Genomic DNA, 25,796 nt, shown 5'->3' with positions numbered 1-25,796 from the left:
AGCCTGGAGTCCTGCGTGGGCTCGGCATCTGTTCCCTGGTGTCCTGTGTTGCCTCGTGACCTCGAAAAGCTAGCCGAAAGGCGTTTCCCCTTCAGACAGGTCAAGCGCCAGCTGGGGGTCTTTCTTCGGATAGTCTCTTCTATGAGGAAAACCCCTCTTCTGCCCCAAGGCCTCTAGATTTTTCACCAGTCTGTGTTCAGCCTGAGGTAGAAATTTGATCTCGTTGTGGGGGAAATCCAGGGAGCCTTGGAACTTACCCACCTTCTCCTCCATCTTTCCAAAATCAAGTTTAGAAAGTTCATTTAGAAAGTTCACTTATTTATAAATAAGAAATATTAACTGGGAAATGGGAAGCAGGAAGATACCAAAATGGGAGAATCAGTTTAGTGGAATGTCACAGGAATTTTGTCTTTTTTAATTTTTTTATCAGCATAGTACTTTAATAACAGCAACTAATTATAGTATAATTACTCTCAAAAAGTTGTTTTCATCAGTTTCATGGTTTTCAGCAGCAGCTGTCTGTAAAAAATATTTTTCTTTTGCTTTTTAATTCTGTTAAAAACAGACACATGTTCACAGCATCGCTGATGAAATCAGTCATATAGAGAATTGACTCACATTTATAAGAATGGTCAAAGGATATGAAGAGACAATTTTCAGATGAAGACATTAAAACCATTTCTATTCATATGAAAAGGTGCTCTAAATCAGGATTGATCAGAGAAATGTAAATCAAGACAACTCTGAGGTACCACTACACACCTCTCAGATTGGCTAAGATGACAGGAAAAGACAAGGACAAATGTTGGAGGGGATGTGGGAAAACTGGGACACATTGTTGGTGGAATTGTGAAATGATCCAAATATTCTAGAGAGCAGTCTGGAACTATCCCCAAAGGGCGGTCAAACTGCACACCCTTAGATCCAGCAGCTTCTATCCCAAAGAGATCTTAAAGGAGGGAAAGGGACCCACATGTGCAAAAATGTTTGTGGAGCCCTCTTGGTAGTGGCCAGAAACTGGAAACTGAGTGGATGCCCATCAGTTAGAGAATGGCTGCGTAAATAATAGTATATGAGTGTAATGGAATATTATTGTTCTATAAGAAATGACCAACAGGATGATTTCATAGAAGCCTGGAGAGACTCACAGGAACTGATGCCAAGTGAGATGAGCAGAACCAAGAGATCATTGTACACGGCAATGGCAAGATTATACGATGATCACTTCTGATGGATGTGGCTCTTTTCAGCAGTAAAGTTATTCAGGCCAGTTCCAGTGATTTTGTGATGAAGAGAGCCATCTGCACCCAGAGAGAGGACTGTTGGAACTGAGTGTGGATCACAAGATAGCATTTTCACTCTTTTTGTTGTGGTGTGCTTGAATTTTATTTTCTCATTTTTTTTTTTACTTTTTATCTGATCGTTCTTGTGCAACACGATAATTGTATAAATATGTACACGTATATTTGATTTACCATAAAGAAATCAATCTGAATTCTGAGGCGTACTTAATTTTTCTTTTATAATTTTGTTCATAAGACAATAATATTCTTCCATTGTTACTTTTGAAATTATCAAAAATTAGAGAACAGAGCTCCAAATTTCAAGTATGTATAGATAAAACTGTTTAATTTTGATGTCTTAGTCATTTTTTCATGGTCTCATTTCCTGATGTATGATTAAACATACATGCTGTAGTATTTGTCTATTTCAGAGACATCCAGAACGTTTAGAAACTGAAATCCTGAAACACACCAGATTGCAGTTTTTTAGAGCTTGATTTAAATAAACAATTCTCTGTTGGAAGCTGTTGTTTCAGTTTACATACCTAATCTTATTAAAGACAAAGAAAAATCTTAGGTTTTTCTTTAATGTTCACTATTTAGTGTCCATAGACTACATCTGTCACTTTGAGGTGTCTTTATAGAATTGTTTGGTGGTACTTATCTCCTTTTTTTTTTTTAATCTCCTTTTTTTCCTTATGAGGTACTTGAGGTTAAGTGACTTGCCCAGGACCACACAGCTAGTATTTATTGTGTCTGAGGTTGGATTTGAAGTCAGGTCCCCCTGAAACCACTGCACCATGTAGCTACCTCCTTATCTGGATAAGATAGGATCTAGTCAGAGGACCTTCCTGTGAATTCTGAAGACTTATTGCCTACCTGATCTCAGAAAACTAACCTGTCAGCTGAAATTCCTCTCTTTATTAAATAGAGGTTTGGCCAGATAAGCTCATTGTAAGCCCTTCAATGTGTGTTCTTCATAGCTTTCTGTTTCACTTCTAACCTCCTTGATGGCATCCCCCATATTCTTCTCTGGGTCTTTAACAGTGAGGTGACTCTTCTTGCAAGGTCATCCTCTTTACATGTGTACTTGGTCTTATTACACTCTTACCCTTTTCATCAGATTGCACCTTCAATCATCCTCCTTCTCTTCAGTCTTTCCCTATGAAGGAATTAATAATAATAAGGGAATGAAGTGCTTCTTTCTTCCCCCCTTAACTCCTCATTAAACTTTTCCAAACCCTCAAATTATTGTCCCAAATCTCTCCTCTTTCTTAAAATCCTTGAAAAAAAAATCTACTCCCACTGACTTTTCTCCGTCTTATTCACCAACGTTCAACCCAGTATGGACTTTGACGTCATCACTGAATTGACACTTGCTCTCTTTGGGGTTATCAGTGATCTCTTCATTGCTCAGTCTGAAAGCTAGACAACAATGTGTCTGAATAAAAAGATGGGGGGGGGAGTGTCATCTGAGTCATGGTTTCTTAAACTTTTCCATTTGTGAACCCTTTTTGCCTGAGAACTTTTTATGAGACCCTGGATATTAATTATGTCAAATAGGTGTACAAATCCTTTACTGATGATAAATCATAATCTTGTGACCCCCTTCCATCTTGTTAGAGGTTGCAACCCACAGTTTCAAAAAGCTTTGATCTAAGTGGACTTACATTAATAGATTGTATTATTTTTATAATGTATAATTGATTTATCTTATGTATAATATTGATTATATAATATATATTTATTTATTGTGTAACATGAATATAACTTAGCAACTAATTGTACTGATCCTATTGAAACAGTTTTTGTGAGTTTCATAACTTGCAGCCAAAAATTGTAAAAAACAAAATGAGACAAGTACCAAACACTTATCTTTTTATCTATTATAATGGCAATCTGGAAAGACATTGTCATTAACATGTAAACTATAGATTATATTACATATAATTATGTTTTAGAATTATATTTTTTAATTATTGAATAGGCTGCATCAGTAAAGGCATATTGTTGATGATTACAGTGATAATAGTGCTGATAATATAAAATATACAATATTCTGCGTAATTTTAAAGATGTGGAAAAACCGGAATACATTCAGCAAAGGGTAATTATTACAGTTAAGGGCCTTGAAATTGTGGCAAATTTAATTTTGGTTAAAGGAATTGGGCATATTTCGCCTGGAGACCAGATTTTAGAGAAAAGCCATTATAGCTGTCATTGAGGATTTAAAATAGTTCCTTAAAGAAGGATTATTCTTGTGTTAATAGTCTCCAGAGGGCAGGACTAGGACTGGCTGGTAGAAGTTACAGAGTGGTAGATTTTGGCTAAACATAAAGAAAATCATCCGTTGTAGGGTAAGACGTAGAATGGGCTACAGTTCTTCTGAGGCTAGATGACCTAAAGGGAATGTTGTACAGGTACCGTGGAAATGAAAAAATAATTGTGATTTGGTGCAGAGAGGAAGATATGTCACCAAAATCTGCTATTTTATTGCTGGGACTCAATTTAAGTCTTAACTTCAGTGAGGGGTACAGGTTACCCACTTGTTAAAGCATTACTAATTCTTAACCATCCCTATCTTCTGATGTTCTTTATATCAGATGGGTATTTGGAGCTTGTGCTTGAAGAAACCCTTAGAATTATTACGTATAGAGTATGTATTATATGTCCTTTCCTTCACTTTGTTCTTAGTTTGGTTCTATAGAAACAAGAATATCTTCTATTACCTGTCACACACACATCCATACATATACACACACACATATTTTCATACATAATTTCAGCAAAGATGCTGAAATGTTGTAAAATCATGCATATTCTACCATTCTATGTTTATTTCTGCAAATAACACAAGACTGAAACAGTATTTTGCCTTCAAATTTTATTTGTTCTTTAAATATTCTTTTGTAGTAAGCAACAGTATAGTATGGCAGAGCCTTGGAAGGAGCAGATCTTCTTTTGAGACCTTTCTGCTGTTATCTTTCTTCACATGTTATCTGTGTTAAAATAATAGAAAATTGTTAAAGGCTGCATTTATGTACGTGGCCCAAACCACACCACATCAGCAAACCCTGTTTGTAGTGATTTTAATGATAATAGGGCCTCCTATGCTAATTCAGAAATTTACAAAGAAAAATCAGGTACATCATTAATCCATATTGTTCCCTAATATATAGACAGAGATATAAAGTAGAGAAAAATGTCAAGTATTCAGATTTTTAGGGAAGGATTATATTTCTAGGTCTTGTCCGAATGAAGTAATTGCATGTTTATGAAAATATATGCTTTTTGTAATTTGCAGAGAAAAACAGATTATCAGTTAAGATAGTTCTATTTATATATATGTAGTATATACAAATACATATTATGCAATATATACATATTTTATATATATATATATATATATATATAAATTAGATAGACCTTTAGAGTCTGTAGTCTATCCCTTTATATTTGAATCTGCTATGTTATAATAAGAAGCTACTCAGAGTCTAATCAAAGTAGAAATGTTAGATTTATATGTATAAGCATAGAATGGCAAGACAGAATTTGGAAAGGCCTTTCAATAAAAATCATAAAGCTGTAAAACCTCCGGGTTGGAAAGGAACTCGGAGGAATCCAATCTCTTTTTTTCTAAGTCGGAATTACCTGTATAACATTTTTAATCAGGTGGTTGTTCGTTTTCGGAGAGGCTTAATGGATAATAATAAAAGCTTATTGTAATTTTTTTTTTCCAAAACACTGTCTTCCACCAGCCATGGGAAATAGGTAGTGGGCAGTGTTAGAGAGGATTTTTAATCATGGATCGAGCATCTAGATAAATCTCTTTCCTTCCTTAGATCCAAGGTCTTTTTTTTTTTTTGGGGGGGGGGAAGGGGATTGGTTTGAGGTTTTTTGCCTGTAAATGACGGAGTTGAGCCGGATGCTCTAATCCATGCTCCATCCAAGTCCAAATTTATGATGCTAAAGGTTCCGTATCAAACGATTCTGAACGACCCGAAGCCCCCTCCCCCAGTGCGGAAGCCCCTTCGCTCCACTCCCGAACCCCGTCTGTTTCTCTCTCATTTCCCTCCCTAGCCCCTGCTCCCCTCTTTTCCCCCTTCTTCTCCATCCCTCCCCCACCCCTTTCCCGCAACCCACTCTTCCTCCCTCCTCCCCTCGGTTCCTGCCCCCCCCACTCCATCTCTCATCCCCTCTCGGGGGTCCCTCCCCAGTCCACCCCGCCCCCCCCGCCCGAGCCCCCCTGCCCCGTCGGGCTCCGAGGGGATGCGGAGCCCCGGGCGAGTGGTGCCTCACCCCGTCCCGATCCTTCTCCGCTTGTCTGTTGCTTCTAGTTGGGGCCCCGGTTGCCCAGCAGCACCAGGCGCATTCTCCTCCCCAGCCCGAAAGCCGAAGGCTCCAGGGGCTGCTCCTGAGGCGCCACCGCCGGGCCCGGTGGGGACAGCGCGGGGCCCTGAGCCAGCTGCTGGGGGGGAGCGGCGGCGGCGGTTCCCGCAGCCCGCACCGGCTCGGACTGGTTGCCTTCCAAGCCGTTGGCGAAGCCCCGGCTCTGCTCCTCACGAGGCCTCTTGACACCTCGCTTCCAGTGGCTTCCCCGGGGCCCGGTGTAGGGGGCCCCCGCCCCCCCGGGGGCCAGCCAGCCCACTGCCCCCGCGGGAGAAGGGACCCCGGGCCCAACCCCGATAGAGAAAAGCGACCGGCTGGGGCCGGGGCCGGAGCCGCCATCTCCTCCTCCTCCTCCTCCTCCTCCTCCTCCTCCTCCTCCTCTATAAAGAAGGGAAAGGGAGCCGGCTCCAAACGCCCCCTCCAAGGGCAGCTGCGGGTGGCGGAAGGGGCCCGAGGCAGCCACCACGGTCACCCGCTCACCCTCCTCCTCAAGGCCGATCTCCTCCTCCCCCTCCTGGAAACCCTGGTCGTCGACTACGGCTTCGAGCCCGCGGTCGCGGGCAAAGGCTGAGGAGGCGGCGGCGGCAGCGTCGCCGGCTTCCTCCTCCTCCATGGCGTCGCCTTCATCCTCCAGCTCCATCTGGTCGTCCTCCAGGGCGCTGCTGTCGGCCAAGGCCCGTGCCTCAGCGGCGGCCTGTGCTGCTGCTCCCGCGGCTGCTGCTCCTCCCGCTGCTGCCTCGGCTGCTGCTGCCGCCGCTCCTGCTCCTTGTGCTGCCGCTGCCTGAGCCCCGAGCTCACTCCGCTCCTGTGCCTCACTGGGGCTGCCCGAGGCCCTGGCCAAGGCCATAGCCTCAACCTCCACCTCTAACGCCTCCGCCTCCTCCTGCCGCCGGCCAGCCCAGCCCGGGCGGCCGCCCATCACCCCCTCCCAGTTTAAGGCCTGGTGGAACCGCCTCGCCAAGGCTGCGGCAAGTGCGCGGTCGCTCTCGTACCATCTCCTAAAGCCCTCTACCCTGCAGTTAGTGTGGTTGGAGTCCATGGTGACACCTCGGTGACCACCGGCCCTCGCCCCGACCCCCACCCCTGCCCCTCGTGCGAGACTCGGGAGCTGGGTGCGCCTCGCCCACAGACTCCTGACCGAACTGAGAGGGCGAAGGGCCGACGATGCCTCCGCTCCAAAGGCCGAGAGGACGTCCCGGCCCGCGTGAAGCCCCAGTGACCACCCCCGGCCCTTGGTGATTGGCCCAAGTCCGGGTACCACCAGCTCGGCGGGCTTGGGGAGGCCCTCAAGCCACCGCTTTACCCAGATCATTGACCCCTGTTTCATCCGAGGAACACCCTGGGACTTCTTTACCACACGTGACCGTCCCCCCAGCCAGCCGTGATACCCCCAAGGACGCTAGCCTGAGTGGCCCTTCCCTGGTACTGGTCAGTGGGCCTCGGACTCTTCCCCCTCTTGTCCCTAAACAGCCCTCTCACTTGGAGGAGAGACTAATATCCCCAGGGCCCAACATCTTCCCCTGGGGCTCGGTCCCCAGGCCCCGGGGGCTCTCATAGCTGAATTTATCAGTCACTGTTTAGTTTGCACACCTACACAAATCTATATAGCCGAGGTCACCTCAGAATTTCTCAGGTTAAAAGGGGTCAAGTGGGGGGAAATTTTCAAGAAAGCCCGCTCCAGGGGATCATAGCCCTTGGAAACCGAGACCTCCTCTAGACACTTCTTTATCCCATCTCCCAGAAAAGGCTTGGACTCTGAGACTTATGTTACCTAAATATGGAGTTTCGGGGGTTCTTTTTCTTTCGTGTGATTTCTCTGGTTTTCTGAGGAATGTTTTTCAAATTGGAGATTTATTACAGAAGTTATTGATGTCAGGACTTTATCAAGCCCTCACCTCTGTCTGAACTCAGAAAAGTGCTCCTTTGTCTTACAGATTGTGAAAGTGATCCAGGAAAGATTGGATTCTCCCTTTGGAGCATGTCAGGGAGAGCCCCTGCAAAGCCAGCTGTGAACTGGCCAATACTAATAGCAGGAACAGCCAGATTAGGAGAAAAAAAAAGGGGGGGGGCTCTATCTCACTTTCCCTTTGTATCTTCACTCCAACTCAAAGGGAAAGTAGGGACTTAAGCAGAACCTCTCCAGAAAGCCACTTAACATAATAATATTGGCAGTGGAAGACCTTCCCCCTCTCAGAGGCCAGGAAACTCCCCTTGGCTGTGAAAGTGAAGAATTTCTCCCTAATCCCTAACCCTGGTTGAGTTCTGGGCGGGCAGGAGGTAGGGAGCGAGCCTGGAGGGAGGGCTGAGGCCACACATTGGGGGAACAAAAACCTCAACTTGTGGAGCACAGCGTCTGCCTAGATTGCGTCCCTCAAGTAAAGCCGCAGAGCTTCTCTGTGACCTCTAGTGACTTTTGCCAAGTGCCCCGAGTGCCAGGAACAAGCAGGTAGCCCCAGAGAACAGTGTCGGTGCCTTAAGGATCTGTTACCACCTGGAGAACTGGCCAGGACCTGGGGAGGCATCGGCCCCCGGGGTCAATTTAGGCATCCGGACTCCAAATCCGGCGGCACATTGGGCTGGCTCCTTGCCATCAAGCTGCCACCTGCCTCTTAACATCTTTGCTTCTGCCGGTCAGCCCTCTTCCCCGCCCCCCCCCAGGGGCCACTCCGCAATCTGAGTGTGCCCGCTGTGATCTCAGAGCCCCAGTTTCCTCATGTGTAAGAAGAGGCTAGTGAGACCTGTAATGCCTCCTTCAGAAGCTTGCTTTGAGGCACAAGTGAGCAAAGGGATGTGAAAGGTCTCAGGAGACTGAAAAAGGCTCTAGAAATTTTACTTGTGGTTGCACCCCCGCCCTCCCTTGCCCCTTTCCGAGCATATGTGTTGCAAAGGTGATCAGCTCTCGTCCCCCAACTAAATAGCAGGTCATTAGTAATACTATAGACCTCCATTCATTCACGTTTTGCCCTCCCCCCTCTTTTTTTTCCACTAGGTGGGATTAGTCATTAAGAAGGTATGTTTATTACACCCCCAAAGAATAAACTTAGTAAAGGATGACAGGGACTACTTGGTTGCAAGCTAATAACCGTTTCTCTCACATAGTGATACGATCATGTGGAAATGTTCTAAATCAGAAAGATGAGGTGACCGGACCGCTGTGCTGCTATTAGGAAACATTTCCTAAGTCCCGTTTCTGCAACTTTTGTCTCATGCTTGACATGTGACTTGGTCTTCTCTCCTTGGTTTTTGCATAAAAGCATGCCATTGAGGATCCCTGTTCCCCTCTTTTCTTGATTATTATGATAAGAGATATCTTCTTCTCCCACAAAAGACCTAAGAAAGTTGTCTTTTGTCCTGAATTGTCCAAGTTATATTGTAAAATATTTGTTCTGCAAAAGAACAACACTGTTTACTACTGTTTTCCTAGGAATTCTTCTTTCTTTTTTTTTAAGTTACAAAATGTTATATAAGTTTATTTTTTTTTTATTTAATAGCCTTTTATTTACAGGTTATATGCATGGGTAACTTTACAGCATTGACAATTGCCAAACCTCTTGTTCCAATTTTTCCCCTCTTACCCCCCACCCCCTCTCCTAGATGGCAGGATGACCAGTAGATGTTAAATACATTAAAATATAAATTAGATTCCCAATAAGTATACATGACCAAACCGTTATTTTGCTGTACAAAAAGAATCAGACTCTGAAATATTGTACAATTAGCTTGTGAAGGAAATCCAAAATGCAGGTGGGTATAAATAGAGGGATTGGGAGTTCAATGTAATGGTTTTTAGTCATCACCCAGAGTTCTTTCTCTGGGAGTAGCTGGTTCAGTTCATTACTGCTCCATTGGAGATGATTTGGTTGATCTCATTGCTGAGGATGGCCAGGTCCATCAGAACTGGTCATCATCTAGTATTGTTGTTGAAGTCTATAATGATCTCCTGGTCCTGCTCATTTCACTCAGCATCAGTTCGTGTCAGTCTCTCCAGGCCTTTCTGAAATCTTCCTGCTGGTCATTTCTTACAGAACAATAATATTCCATACTATTCATATACCACAATTTACTCAGCCATTCTCCAACTGCTGGGCATCCACTCAGTTTCCAGTTTCTGGCCACTACAAAGAGGGCTGCCACAAACATTCGTGCACAGACAGGTCCCTTTTCCTTCTTTATGATCTCTTTGGGCTATAAGCCCAGTAGTAACACTGGTGGATCAAAGGGGATGCACAGTTTGATAACTTTTTGAGCATAGTCCTAGGAATTCTTCTAATGCTGTTCTGCTTTAACCAGTGGCTACAGGTTTTTAAACTTGTTTGTCTTATTGTTCTACTCAGTCTGGCAGGTTAATTAGTTTTAGTAACAGGTTTTAAAAGGTGCTTATATGCTTCTTAGTTCTGTATTCTTTTTCCCCTTTTTCTTTCTTTTTTTCCTCTTTCTTTCTTTTCTCTGTTTTCATTATGTTCATACAGATAACAGGAGAGGTTTATACGTATGTATGTAGATAGATATAGTGCGTGTGTGTGTCTGAGTGCGTGTGGGTGTGTTTGTGTAGTAGAAATGTACCTTTAGTGTCTGGTATAATTAGTTTTCTGCTTGGATGATCCTCATAGAATGAATTGTTTTTGGAATAACTTGGTCAAACAAATAAAAAAAAGAAATCGTCCTCTAATTATTCAAACCCACTTGTGGGCAATTAGATTGCTCATGTAGCAAGATTTATTTCCATATACTAAACAAGCGATTGTTTTCAAATAAATACTCGATTTCTGATAGGGTCTGGTACTGCCTTGTCAGGAATATCTGTACTAACAAGAATCATCTTTTTTTTTTCCTTTTTTTTAGTCAGAGGACATGGAACTTTAACTTTTTGTTCCATTGAGATAAATCCCGTGATTTCAAAATAATCCAAGACAAATAGCATAATGAATTGTTATGAAGAAGCTCACACTTCATATCAAAGAACATGCTTGTGATCAAAAGAAAAGTTGAATTAGGGATTCCACTTTTATCAACCCATTTCTATACCTCTGATATCAAGCTACTTCTTAATCTGTTAGAAAATCTCAAACAAGGGAAGACCTAGTTTCTTGTGTGGGAGTGGGATTGTGGAAACGTCTGGGATTTAGGATTTTATTGGCTTTTATTTTGGGGGGTTTTATTGGGATTTGATTTTATTGGGATTAAGGCTGATACATCTTTTTTGTATTGAAACAATAGGTGACAGAATGGATAAGAGTGCTAGGCCTGGAGTTGAAAAACCTGAGTTCATATGAAGCCTCAGATTCTTCCTAGCTGGCTGATCCTAAGCAGGTCATTTAACCTTGTAGGACTCTGTTTTTTCATCTTTAAGAGGAACAAGAGAAGGCAATGGGCAAATCACTCCAGTATCTTTGTCAAGATTTTTTTTTTTGATATCTTTGTCAAGAAAACCCCAAAAGGATTCACAGACTGAACAATGACTAAACCACAAAATTATGTATTCAAATGTGTACCACAAAAAGAAAGGCAGTTAAATTATATTGCTGTATAATTAGGAATGAGTAGGTTGTAGAAATATCTTCTGTTAATCAGTTTTCCATACCTTATTCCTCCCCAGTGCACCCTCAACTTTTAGCAGAAACTTTTTTTTATAAATTATTAAGCTATCATAATACTATAAATCCTCCTCCAACATTGTATTTTAGTGCCAAGGCATAATAGTTTCTGCTCCAGTCCCTTTTTATAACTTTATATGTATATGTCTTTCTGTTTTAAGTGTGTCTCTGGGAAGTGGCTACATTGTTGGATCCTGCCTGGTTTCTAATCTATTCTGCTATAGTCTTCTGTTTTATGAAAGAGCTCTTCCCAGTCACATTCACAATGGGGATTATTAACAGTATATGTACCTCATCCTGTTCTGTTCTGTTAATTTTTTTCTGACTCTCTTTACCCTGTCCTTTCTCAAAGGGCTGTTTTGCTTCTGATCATTGTCTCGCTTAATTTGCCCTTCTCCCTCTTCCTCTTGTCCCCTTTCCCTTCCATTTCTCTACTGGATAAGATACATATCTATACCCAACTTAGTGTGCAAATATTTTCTTGAACTTTAATTATAATTAATTCAAAAACTATGCTCAAAACGTTACCAAACTGTGCACACCCTTTGATCCAGCAGTGATATGACTGGGCTTATATCCCAAAGAGATCTTAAAGAAGGAAAAGGGACCTGTCTGTGCAGGAATGTTTGTGGCAGCCCTTTTTGTAGTGGCCAGAAACTGGACACTGAGTGGATGCCCATCAGTTGGAGAACGGCTGAATAAATTGTGGTATATGAATATTATGGAATATTATTGTTCTGTTAGAAATGACCAGCTGGAGGATTTCAGAAAGGCCTGGAGAGACTTACAGGAACTGATGCTGAGAGAAATGAGCAGGACCAGGAGATCATGATATACTTCAACAACAATACTATATGCTGATCAATTCTGATGGATCTGGCTCTCTTCAACAAGGAGACGAACCAAACCAACTCCATTTGTTCATTAATGAATACAACCAGCTACACCCAGCGAAAGATCTCTGGGAAATGAATGTGAACCACTACATACTATTTGTAACTCCCTCTGTTTTTGTCCACCTGCATTTTTGATTTCCTTCTCAGGTTAATTTCACCTTGTTTCAAAGTCCACTTCTTTTTGTGCAGCAAAATAAGTGTATGGATATGTATAAATATATTGTATTTAACATATACTTACCTGCCATCTGGGGAAGGGGGTGGGGGAAAAGAGGGGAAAAGTTGGAACAAAAGGTTGGGCAATTGTCAGTGCTGAAAAATTACCCATGCATATATCTTGTAAATAAAGAGCTATAATAATAAAAAAAAAAAGAATTGATTCAAAAGGTGGAGTGTTGCCTGGCACCCCTCTCATTTTCCCCTCCTCTATAAAAGCTCTTCCTTCCATGCCTCTCTTATGTGAGATGATTCCCCTCATTCTTCCTTTCCTTTTACCCCAATACATTCCACTTTCTCACCCTTTCATTTTTTTGAGATTTTCTCAACATAATCAACTCACTCTGTGCCCTCTGTCTTTATAGATTCCTCACTACCACAATAATGAGAAAGTTGTTAGACCCAGTCATTTTTTTTCTAGTTTAAATGTTTTAAAGGGATGTTTGCAAACCTGTTTGTTACTGTGTGAAGGTTGATGTTGGAATCGGAAGTGTTATAAAAGAAATGCTAAAAATCCAGATGGTAGTTTCTTTTTTCTGTTATAAAGATTCTTTACGAGACAGTACTTGTACTTTCTAACCCAAGAAGGGCAAGATCTGGAACTCTACTACCTGAAAAGTATTCACTCGTACTTTGAGAATGCGTGTATGTATATATTTGTGTTCATGGGTGCATGTGTATATATGTACAAATATCCCGTACTTCTTTGAGCTCTTTGACTTTGGAATTCCCTCTAGTGATGTAGATCATTTACTGACCCTGTGAAAACTCATCTCACTTCTCAGAGCCTCAGTTTCCTTAGCTGTAAAATAGGAATAATAATACATTTTCTATTTCACAGGGTTGCTCTGAAGAAAGGTCTTGATTAACTAGAAGGGGTTATAGAAATTAGTACTGTTTTTCTATATGCCTCATTATCATTACACACTTAAGAAATGAAAACAGATAATAGAAAACTTTTTGCAAAACTCTTCTGTACCTCTGCTCTTTCCATGAGGCTCCCACTCCTCTGAGAGAAGTGCTTTCTAATGGTTATGACCAATCAGATTCCATTATTTCCCAGTTAACTATATTTAACCACAAATTGTAAGAGCTAGCTTTTCTTATAGCTAAAATAATCCATTTTGGGGCAATGGATCAAAAGTATATTCAGTCCTCCTACTTCACCCGCCACCAAATATAAGTGACTTTAAATTCAAGTTATTTTTCCCCCATGCTGTTCCTTTTTTAAAATTCTCATAGCATTTAATTGGCATAACATTTTACATACATACTTAGTTATATGTATGAATAGCTATGTTTTATATATGTGCATTGGAAAGCATATGCATGTGTGTTTATATATACATTTTATAAATATATGTGTGTATATATGTAACAGAAGTGAATCAAGAAATAGAACATTTTCTATTCTCTACCCTGAATAGGTAATGATTACAACCTTTCAAATGTCCGGGTCAGAAGTGATCAAATTCTCCCACATAAAATCAGGTGTTTCAGTCCCTTTAGAACTCACAACTGCAATGGTAGACAGTGTACAGCCATATATACATAGGTACCTTTTTCCGGGACTGCTTAGAGGCAAATGAACGCTATAAGCCTTAAAGTTGTGTGACCACTACTGTAACATCCCACCTGGCTTCTGGAATCTTCTGAGTTCAGCTGTACTACTCTGGATAGCTCTATCATGCCATGTGTTTTTCCTTCTTCCCTGTTTACCCAAGCCCCTCTGCTCACTTCTCCTGTCTCCTCCAACCTGTGATTTTTGCAGCCCTGCTTTTTATTTTTGGGAGAGGGGATGGCAATCAGGATTATTAAGTGACTTGCTTAGGGTCATACAGCTAGTAAGTTTCTGAGTCTGCCCCTCAGATCCTCCTGAATCCAGGGCTGGTGTTCTATCTACTGTGCACTTAGCTACCCCAACCCTGCTTTTTAAAGCTCTTTGGCATCTTTCTGATACCACTCATCACTGATTATAAACCTGATCTCCTGATGTCAGCACACCGGAGAATTCGGTATAGATTTTGTGAGATATAATCCTTCTTATCTCTTCAATAAGACAAGTATTTGGGGACCCAAGTATTTACAGAAATGAACTATTAGAAATGTTTAATATCTAAATGAAGAAAAGTCCAACTCTGTACACCTCATACACTATTAATTTTCATCTGTATTATTATTTTGTCATCTATCACTTTCTTAAGTCAATAAATCTAGCCCTGATTTGTAGTGTTTGTGGATTTCTGAGATGTAAATGCGTAACATGAAAAGTGTAACAATAGTTTCTTGGGAGCCAGCATAGCCACCTCCAGAACAATCCTTAGTTCTCAGAAGATATCTATTACACTGAGAACCGTATGAAAACTTAAATGTCACATAGTCCAATTCCCTCTTTCAACAGAAACAGAAGTCCAGTTTAGGTAAGGTGAAAAACTCTTATCAAGCCTAGCTTCTCGGAATATTTTCATTCCTCCTTCCTATTCTGAGTAGTCTTATCATAGTATTACCCATTATAACCACCTGCCTATATTTTTTTCTTTTTTTTTTCTCTTAATAGTATTTATTCCAATGCCATGTAAAGAGAGTTTTCAGAATTCATTTCTGTAAGAGTTTGAGTTTCAAATTTTTCTCTTTCCCTCCCTTTCTCCAAGATATCAAGCAATCCGATATTGATGATGCATGTACAATCATGCTAAACACATTTCCACAGTAGTCACGCTGTAGAAGAATCAGAATAAAAGGTAAAAACCATGAGAGGAAAAAATGTGAAAATAATATGTTTTGATTTGCATTCAGACTCTATGTTTATTTCTCTGGATGTGGATAGCATTCCCTCATGATTCTTTTGGAATTGTCTTGGATCACTGTATTGCCGAGAAGAACTAAATCTATCATAATTGATCATCATAAAATGTTGTTGATACTGTGTAGAATGTTCTCCTGGTTCTGTTCATTTCACTCAACATCCGTTCATGTCTTTCCAGAGTTTTCTGAGATCTGCATGCTCCTAATTTCTTATAAAACAATGGTCTTCCGATATCATAACTTGCTTGGCTGTCCCCAAACTGATGGGCATCCCTTCTGTTTCCAATTCTTTGTCACCACAAAAAGCTGCTGTTATACATTATGGCTACTTTTCCTTTTTATATGATTTCTTTGGGATACAGAACTGTTAGTGGTATTGCAGAGTCAATGGGTACGCACAGTTTTACAGCTCTTTGGGTACAGTTCCAAATTGTTCTCCAGAATTATTGAATCAGTTCACAACTCTGCCAACCAGTGCATTAGTGTACCCGTTTTTCTACATCCCCTCCTTAACTAAGTCTGATAGGTATGAGGTGATACTTCAACACTGTTTAAATTTGCATTTCTCTAATCAGTAGTAATTTAGAATATTTCTTCATATGTATATAGACAGCTTTGCTTTCTTCATCTGAAAACTGCCTGCCTGTTCATCTCCTTTGTTTATCAATTGGAGAATGGCTTGTCTTCTATAAATTTGATTCAGTTCTCTATATAGGCCATTATCAGAGATACTTGCTGTTTCCTTTCTAATTTTGATTTTTACACTCCAGCTTTTTATTGTTATTACTCAGAATTATCTATTATTCCATAATGCTCTCTATCTCTTGTCTGATCATTAAAAATTTCCCTTCTCATAGATCTGACAGGTAGACTCTTCCTTGTTCTTCTAATTTGCTTGTGGTGTTGCCTTTATATCTAAATTATGCACCCCTTTGGATCTTGCCTTGGTGTGAGACATTGTTCTATACCTAGTTTGTGTCCTATTGTTTTCCAGTTTTCCTGAGAGTTTTTGTCAAAGAGTGAGTCAAATAATGCGCTGAGGTCTTTGGGTTTAGCAAGCACTAGGTTACTTTTGTGATCCACTATTGTATCTAGTGTAGACACTAAGAAAGAATGGTGAATCAGTGGAATATGTTTAGTATTCCATTGACTCACCATTCTGTTTCTTAGTACCAGATAGTTTTGATGATTATTTATAATATAGTTTGAGATCTGGTATTGCTAAGCCACCTTCCTTTGTATTTAAGGTGTTCTCTCTCAATCTACATACATAAATCAAGTTCTCCTTAATTTCTTTTGCCCAGGTTTTTCCTCCTCTTACAACTCCTCTTCCAGTTCTCCTGAGCCTTAATCCTTTATTCTCTTTTACTTTGTCAAGTTCAATATTTCCCCTTGACCAAATCAGTGTGCGTGTCTGTCTGTCTGTCTGTCTGTCTCTCTCTCTCTCTCTCTCTTTTTTTTTTTTTTTTTACAATTAGCAACCTCCTCCAGATCTTCACAGATCCCTTTCTTTCGGTGCCACTCCTCTGCTCTTTTTGCGACACTGCCCTTTCCCAGGAATGCCCAAACTTATAATTCGGTAGCCTTTCACTTGTATGAGAAATCAGGAATGTAAAGCAAGATATATATTAGCACTTTGTTTTAAATAGGAATTCTTTTTTAAGATAAAATTTGATTGATATCTTTTGTTTTTATATCTTTTTGCCGTGTCTCTTTCCCTTCCTTTTTCCAGAAAGCAATCCAATATTACATAGAACTTTTTAATAAAATGGAAGTGAAAAATTAAAAAACAATTGTACAATCAAAAACACCTGAAATATATGAATTATTCTATATCCAGGGTCCTCTGACCTTCTCTGCAGGGAGGGGATGGAGCTGTCTTCACATGTCCCTTCTTTGGAGTTATGGCTGTCCTTTGTAGTTTTGCAACATTCATCTTCCTTTGTTTAATGATGGTTGTAATTATAATGTATGTTGCTCTCGGCTTCATAAGTTCAATCTTTTGCCGTTGAATAGTTTTTCAGTAGTGCCTGAATCTTTATGACCCCATGTGGGGTTTTCTTGGCTAAAATACTAGAGTGATTTGCCATTTCTTTCTTCAGTTCATTTTACAAATGAGGAAACTGAGGCAACACGGTGAAGTGACTTGTCCAAAATCATATAATTAATTCATATCTGAGGCTATATTTGAGCTCATGAAGACAAATCTTCTGGTTCCAAACCCAGTGCTCTGTTGTTGTTTTTAAAGCAATACCAAATGGTATCTGAGGTCCACAGGAACTATTTTCCCTTCATCTGTACTTTTATTTTCCATTATTTCCCTCCATGTTCGAGATCATTTGTTCATCTGATTGTGTTTTCTTATTTTATCTTATTCTTTAAAGTATTTAAATTGCAAAATATCTTCAGTGCTTTTGTCATTTTTATTATATTAATGACACAGTCCGGCCACACAGACTGAATTGAACTTTCCTCCAGCTATTTAGTTTGTTCTTTATGTTTTTAAGGAACACCTTGCAATCGGACTTAAGCAAGTATTTCCATTGGTAGACTGGCCTCCACATGTTTCTTTCTGTTTTCAATTGGTTTTGGTTGTTTTGAAGGAGCTTTTTCTTTATGTTATTGCACCTTGGAAATTCTGCTGATTTTTGTGGATTGATTTTTGTAGCCTAAAACTTAGCTGCAGTTATTGGTTGCCTCATCATCTTTGGTGATTTTCTAGGAATTTTTTAGTAAAATATTGTCATCAAATAGCCATTATTTCATCTATTCAAGCTATCTTTGCATCTGTCTTTTCTTTCTCTTATTTCCATCGCTAGAATCTCTAAAATTATGTAAAGTAATAGAGGGGAGAGTGAAGATTCTTGGTTTTCTCTTATTTTTATTGGGGGAAATTGCTAGTGTATATAACTACCATATGATATTTGTTTTTGGTTAGTATGCTTCAATCTGTATTCAGACATAATTGATTATTTCTCTGGGTGTGGATAGCATTTTTCAGAGTGCTCTTGAATTATTGTATTGCTGAGAACAGCAAAGGCATTCACAGCTGATCATCCCACAATTTTGCCATTATTTTGTACACAGCACATTTTACTTTGCTTGTATTCATGGACATTTTTCTGAGAGCATCCTGTTCATCATTTTTATAGAACAATAATATTATGTTATAATCACATACTACGATTTACTCAGCCATTCCCCAGTTAGTGGCCATCCCCTCAATTTCCAGTTCTTGGTTCTGAGAAAAGAGTGCTATAAATATTTTTTGTGCATATGGGTCCTTTTCCCATTTTTTAAAAAAAAAACATCTCTTTTCTATGTTAGGTCAAAGGATATGCATGATTTTATATAGCCCTTTGAGCATGGATCATACCTTTCAATCATTTATCTATTGGGGAATAGCTCTTATTTTTTTCATAACTTTGACTCAATTCCCTATATATTTGAGAAACGAGACCTTCGTCACATAAATTTGCTTCAAAATTATTTTCACAGTTACTGTTGTTACTGTATTTCCCTTTATTTATTTTATTCACTCTCTCCTTTCACCCTGTCCCTTTTCAAAAGTATTTTACTTCTGACCATCTCCTTGCAATGTACCCTCTCTTCTGTCACCCTCTTCCCTTCTATCCCCTTTCCCTTTTCCTGTAAGAAAATAGGGTAAGATAAGATCTTTATACCCATATTGAGTGTATAAGTTATTTCTTCTTTTAGCCAATTCTAAAGAGAGTAAGGTTCACTCACACCTCATTTTCTTATGTTCTTTATTTCTTTGGCTCAGTATTGTTGCCCGGAGCGGAATACACTTCTGAATTCCTGCAACTCCTCCAATCCTGGTTGTATACCCTGCCACAATGGGGCTCTGATGGAAGGGATGGGGTGCTGAGCCAGTTCTTTAGGGATTCTCTTTCTCTCTTGTTAATTTATATGTTGTTTAAATGTTCGTTCTCAGAGAGGACCAATGACGGCAGGAAAGTTATATCTTGAGTTGCAAGTGAAATGAAATTAAATGAGGCAGGGCTATGTAAAGTTAGTAGCCTCATTTTCTCCTCAAGAGGCACTGAGGCCCAGCAGCAAGATATAGAGGTGGTCCCCAAGAAGCTGACAGTCTAAGATGGGGAGAAGATATACAAAAAGTAGGGGAAAAGGGCAAAGAGTACAGCCAGAAGCAATAAATGATGTTAGTTCAGGCAAAAGCCAAGCAAAGCAGTTGATGGGAAGGGTTTTTGTTGTTGTTGTTGTTATTTTTTTTTATGACCCAATTGACTTATTAAGCATCTTGGTACCTTGGCCTGTGGTGAACTCTAGTTGTGGTTCGTGATCCCTCTTTGAGTGAGCTTCTGGAAGATAGTAAAAACTAGGGAAACGTCTAGTCCTTCATCTTGAGTTGGCCACATCAAAATGATGTTTCTACTTGATAAGAAATCAGAAAATGAAAAATAGTTTTTTTTCTTCTCATATTCTTCACCAAATATCTATGTAGCAATGTAAGGTTGTCAAAGCACTTCATCTACATTATCTCTCTTGTTCCTCACAACAAATCCATGACATATATACTGTTATCATCCCCATTTTACAAATTGAGGATTGTAAGACTGAGAGAGGTTACGTGACTTACCCAGAGTCACAGTTGCTGTCAGTAGAATTTAGAGACTCATCTTCCTGATTTCAGGTCTAGCACTCTCCAGCTAATTTTAGGTTTGTGACCTTGGTCTGTAGTCCAAAACAGAGAGTTTATATAGCCATTATTTTAGCTAAGCATTCCTTCCAAGTAAAACATTCAGTGATTCTTTGTATCTTTAGGAGAGAGTGGCTGTACTACAGAATGGCATGGCATTGAATTAGATACTTATGCATCATCCACCTGATAATTCATAAACCATAAATTGGCAACAAAACAAAAGAAACTTTGATTATGGAATAAAGGGTTACCAGAAATCTCAATATTCTAGATACCTAACCTCGACTCTTTCAATCTTTTTCCCAACAGAACTAATAGTACATCTGACTGTTTTGAATTTCTCCTTTCTAATGGAACTGCTGAGTGTTGAATCAGTTATTTTTTTTTTTTAATTGTGATCCAGGATAATCAAGAAACAGAATAATCCACTCCTTATGGATTAAGCATTTTCTGTCATTTCATTTCCTCTTCTGTTACTGAAAGTTTTCAACTTTGTCTACTAATCGTGTAGAATGATATAAAATTTCTTTGACAAAGTAAAAGGATTAAGGATCTATTTGCAATTTCTGTGTGGCCTTTTTTTTCTCTTCTCCAGTTTCTCAGGGAATTGAACGTGGAATTTTTACAAAACCATTTTACAAAAGTGGTCCTTGACAGTCTTTTACCATTTTTAATGTCTATTGTACTTTTGCCTTCATGATTTGGATGTTGCCATTAATTATTCTCTATGCAACCCCAATTCCAGGTGACATACATATGCAGTATGGGTGTCTGGCTCTTTATCTGTGACAGAATAACATTGGCGTGTCCATCTCACTCTACATCCCTTATGAGTAACTGGACATTGTCAGGTCTCCATTTCCTTTTTTTAAAAATAGCTTTATTTTTCAAAATTCATGCAAAGATAGTTTTCAACATTTACCCTAGCAAAACTGTGTTTCAAATTTTTTTCCCTCCTTCCCCACCTTTACCCTTCCCTAGACAACAAGCAATTTATTATAGATTATACATGTGCAGTTCTTCCAAACTTATTTCATTTATCATTCTGCACAAGAAAAATCACACCACAAAGGGAAAAAAAAACAGAAAAAAACAAGCAAGAAAACAACAAAAAAGGTGAAAATTCTGTATTGTGGTCCACACTCAATTCCCACAGTCCTCTGTCTGGGGTAGATGGCTCTTTTCATCACTGAACAATTGGAATTGGTTTAAATGATCTCACTGTTGCAGAGAGCCACGTCCATCAGAATTGATCATTGTATATTCTTGCCATTACTGTGTACAATGATCTCCTGGTTCTGCTCACTTGACTCAGCCTCAGTTCCTGTAAGTCTCTCCAAGCTTCTCTGAAATCATGCTGCTGATCATTTCTTATAAAACAGTAAGATTGTATAACATTCATATACCATAACTTATTAAGTCATCTTTCCAGTTACTCAGGTTCATAACCTTAGCTCAGTGGCTACAGTGCATAGAGCTTTGAACCTGGAATCAGAAAGACCCAAGTTCAAAAGGAATTTCAGAAAGTAACGAGTGGTGTGATTCTGGGCAAGTCACTTAACTTCTTGTCTGCCACAGTCTCCTTAAGTATAAAGTGGGGATAATAAATGCCTCTGAGAACTGTTGTGAGAATCAAATGAGCTATCTGTAAAATGCTAAACACAGTGCAAGGGTTATCTGGCTTGATTGTTGTTTCCTTCTTCCCCTTCCCTTCCCTTTCTCACCCCACCTATTTGTGAGATCTTATTGTTAATATCTCTGTGATATCTCTGGCCTGCTTTCCCCTCTCTCTACTTGCACAACAACTGTATAAGACTATTTATACTAGGATTAGTATTTTTTGCTTCTATGAAATAAAGGTCCTTAATAACATTTGAGAAGAATTATTTTAAAAACTGTTTACAATTTAACATCGATTTGTTTTATTGTAACATCTTTATTTCTAAATACATTCTTCAAAAACCTAAAAAAAGGAAAAAAAAATTAGGGTGGGGCTGGCAGGGAAAGACAAGTACAACCACACATTCAGTTGACTTTGGGGGCTCCACTTGTACTGCTTTATTCACTCACATTTCAAATTCTGATGATTAGATTTGTTTTCCTTCATTTATTTCTTTTCTGTTGTTTGTTTCTTCCCCTTTTCGAAGGGCTACTCAAGTACACTTGTTACAGGTATATTTGCAGTTGTTATGATGAGAATAAGATGAGTCTTCTATTTTCTCTGGGATTCAGTCTTTTCATCTGTAAAATGGGAGATGATAGAGCTTACTTGCCCCACTTCATGGGATTGTTGAGGAAAGTATTTTGGACAGTTTGAAATGGTGTATGATACATTTTCAGAATCTGACTGCATAGTTCCTTGAAGGTTAGTAGGTACTTAATAGATGATTGTTGAATTTCATGATTTTTAATTTTCATATTTTAGACATGTCCTACAAGAGAATAGTTAATAACTCAGTTCAATCACTATGTATGAAAATAGATGACTTCAGGTGAATCTCAAGCATGGCGAAAGACAGAGAACCAAAGCAAACAGCTCCCTCCCTCTCCTGTCATGTTTCACTCTGAAATGTAAATGGGGTAAGAAATCCATCTGGTCCTCTCAGTCCAAGCAGGAAAACTGAAAATGGCTGCTGTCTCTGTCTTCATTTTCTGGGCATTGTGCTGCGCAGGATAAATTCTCTCTGTGTTCTGGAGAATAAGAGTGAAAGTCGACAATCATTAATGAGTCCATCAAGAAACAAGTGTATATCACAATAGAATTACATCAGTTGGAAGGATGACAAATTCACTGCAAAAGAAATAATTCAGACGCTCATAAGGGAAAAGTAGGATATTCAGAGCCTGGCTGTCTTGGCAACAGATTCTACTGAACAACATTCCTCCCACATTGAACATTTAGGTAAATTCCACTCACTACATGGATCAAATACAAAAAAGGGATTGAAGCAAACCTCTCACATTGCCGGACGTTGCCAGCATTTATATATGAGGTTTGTAAAATATTTAATAGGCATTATTTCATTTGAGCCTCCCGACACCTTTGTGAGATACAGAGATAATAATAATCGTTAACCTTCATATACTGTTTTAAGGGTTGCTAAGATTTTGCCATTTGAGATAATATAAACACAAACAAATGAAATTGAGACCTCAAATATTCAAATAAATTTGTTATCCTGTCAGTGTGGTAGTGTCTTGCAATGATGTGGAATGCAATATATCCTGTGCATCTCTTGCCCACGTCCTCTTGTAAATTTGCCATAAGGGTTCCCTAAATCTTTTTGTTTCTCTTCTTACTCTTTTTAATAGATTTTTCTTCTTGAAACTTATTATGTATTATATGGGATAGCCCCGAGACAGGCAGGGGAAGAAATTCCGGTAATGTTTTTTAAATGATCAGGGAAATTTAGTTTTACAAATGAAATGACAGATCTGGCCCTTATCTCTATCTACCACATTTATCTATTTAATAATATTTTGGTCATCTGGATGGCACATGAGAGAGAGCACTGGATCTGGAGTCAGAAAGGTGTGAACTCAAGTCCTATGACACTTATTAGCTCAGTGACTCTGGGAAAGTCCCTGGCCCTCTGTCTGTTTCCTCATCTGTAAAATGGGAATAATAAGAGTGCCTACCATCCAGGACTGTTGTGAGGATTAAATAAGACTAGTAACTCTAAAGCAGTTACCACAATGCCCAGAATATGTTAAATTTGATGATAAGCATTTATTAAATATCTACTAGATGGCACGTAGAGCTGGAGGTTATTATCATGTATTCCTTCAGTATGATGTATATGCCTTGCAAGTTTACATTTATATTTTTCTTTTATTTATATTTGCATGTGTAAAGCACTTAGCATAATGCCTGCCATGTAGCAGACAGTTAATTATTCTTTTTGGTTGATTGATAAATTCATAACAGGTCCAGGTATTCAAAAACATAATCTCTTCAATAGTATTAGAGTTTGTAAGAAAGAAATCCGAAAGAAAAGACTCACCTCGGGAAAGATGTGTCTAGGGCTAGCTGAAAAATCATTTAAATTTGGATAGTCAGTACTAAGTAGAAAGTGTCCTAGAAGTGCAAAGATATTGGAGCTATGATGTATAGAATATTGTAAACTAGGGTAGCTAGGTGGCACAGTGGATGGAGCACCAGCCCTGAAGTCAGGAAGGACCCAAGTTCAAATGTGATCTCACACATTTAACGGGTCCTAGCTGTGTGACCCTGGGCAAGTCACTTAACCCCATTTGCCTCAGCAAAAAACAGAATATCGTAAATCTTTATTCCACAGACATCGAAACTTTGTTACATCCTTTCTCCATTACTTGCTTTGCTAAATTTTAAGTGTTAAAGCCTCCACAGAATGATACTCTAAATGGAAACTATGAAATATATGCCTAAAGGATGAATGATGTAATACTGCTTGGAACAATGAAAAAACATCTGTAAAATAGAAGCTTTAATTATTCCATCCCACAAAAGGAATTTCTTTAACAAACACCGTGTTAGGCCCCCCTAGGTATATTAATCTTGCTGTATAAGCCGTTGTCACAGATTATCTGAAGTGCTAATTGACAGATAAATACAACTGAACATTTTGTTGCTCTGGGCTAGCGGCCAACACCCCAATTTTATTTCTTCACACGAATATTCCTTATATACTAATTAACTAGAACATATCCTCACAGCTGATAAAGCATAAATTCAAGTTACCACCCATTAGATCTTTTCCTCCTATCTTCTTAAAAGAAAACAATTATCACACCCTTGGGGGGCCAGTCAAAAAAGGAAACATTTTCATATTTTATCATTGTTTTTTGCATCCAGAGGATAGTTTCTGTAAATTGTGTCAAGTGGAAATGAATTCTACTCGAGTTATGTGTTTCTCCCTCCTTGTCTTCCACTCATTTCATGTACGTTAATGTCAAATATTTCCATTTTTTGTCTGCCACCTTCAGGAGCGAACTGAAACCATTTACTGCTGCTTTTTTTCTATAGGATAAATGATGCTTCTTATCACCACTATAGTCTTTCTTTACTAGAAGAGATTAAGTTGACGTTTGGCCTAGAAGCTGGGTGGAGGTAGTGTCCCCTCAAAACCACTGTTCAAAGTGGAACTGAGGAAGGAGTTAAAAAGACAGGCCTTAACAGTTCTTCAAGGAAAGTCACCCTAGGATGGTTGTGAGAAGCTCTTCTCTGTGATAATGTGAAGAATCAAAGAGAAAGACTGCAATGTGATCAAGACTGATTCAATTCAATAAATATCCATGAAGTACCGAATGTGGCAGACCACGACACCAGGCCCTGGGAATGTCAAAGGAGGCAACGAAACACAACTGTTGTGGACAGGGAATATGAGTGAGGGGTAGAAGTGTCAGAGAACACCATGTACACAGATAACTAAATTGAAATAGTTCAAGGAGCTGGCACTGGTAACCCTGAGAATTGAACGAGTTAGGAGCAGCCTATGCCATAGCTCTTTGAGTTGAGCCTTGATACCAAGGGATCTAAAAGGCTTACGGAAAAATAGATACTACTAAGAAGAAGAAGGTTTCTGGTGTGGAAGCAGGGGATTGAACATTATGAACAGGAAATACTAATAGGCCAGTTTGGCTGGAACAGACTTGTGTAGGAAGGCAAATAATAAATGAGCAGCCTGGAAAGTTGGTCTGGAACCAGATTGTGAGGAGCCTGATCTGTGTTTTAGTAACATCAATTTGGCAGCCATTTTGAAGATATATTGTGGAAGGGAGATTGTTGAATCGACTACTGAAATAGCACAGGAGAGAAGCGATGAAGGCTTAGAAGTACGATAAAGATACCCATCTACATATATACATATACACATTTAGGATGAGGGAAAGAAATGAGAGGGAGAAAGAAAGAGACACACAGAGAGATAGAGACAGAGAGAAACAGAAA

The 25,796-nt window shown here is 39.5% G+C and overlaps 1 protein-coding gene across 2 annotated transcripts; it reads right to left on the bottom strand.

Moving 5' to 3' along the window:
- Positions 1-4,158: 4,158 nt before the first annotated feature.
- Positions 4,159-6,741, bottom strand: LOC116420246 (uncharacterized abhydrolase domain-containing protein DDB_G0269086-like). Of its 2 annotated transcripts, XR_004230550.1 has the most exons (3): positions 5,583-6,741; positions 4,935-4,978; positions 4,159-4,282 (listed from the first exon to the last, which is right to left on the bottom strand). XR_004230550.1 is itself a non-coding variant. In XM_031944594.1 (2 exons), the coding sequence occupies exon 1, from the start codon at positions 6,709-6,711 to the stop codon at positions 5,617-5,619; it is 1,095 nt and encodes a 364-aa protein (XP_031800454.1). In that variant the 5' UTR covers positions 6,712-6,741; the 3' UTR covers positions 4,159-4,282; positions 5,583-5,616. The 2 variants fall into 2 exon arrangements, 1 of the variants encoding a protein (XP_031800454.1); XM_031944594.1 differs by lacking the exon at positions 4,935-4,978.
- Between the last annotated feature and the right edge of the window lie 19,055 nt (positions 6,742-25,796).

The sequence above is a fragment of the Sarcophilus harrisii genome, chromosome X, assembly GCF_902635505.1.
Source record: "Sarcophilus harrisii chromosome X, mSarHar1.11, whole genome shotgun sequence".
NCBI lineage: Eukaryota > Metazoa > Chordata > Mammalia > Dasyuromorphia > Dasyuridae > Sarcophilus > Sarcophilus harrisii.
This window is presented reverse-complemented; position numbering and strand designations above follow the sequence as displayed.

Coding starts and splice junctions, on each gene's coding strand:
- LOC116420246 (XM_031944594.1), bottom strand. CDS start 6,711: ATGGACTCCAACCACACTAACTGCAGGGTAGAGGGCTTTAGGAGATGG.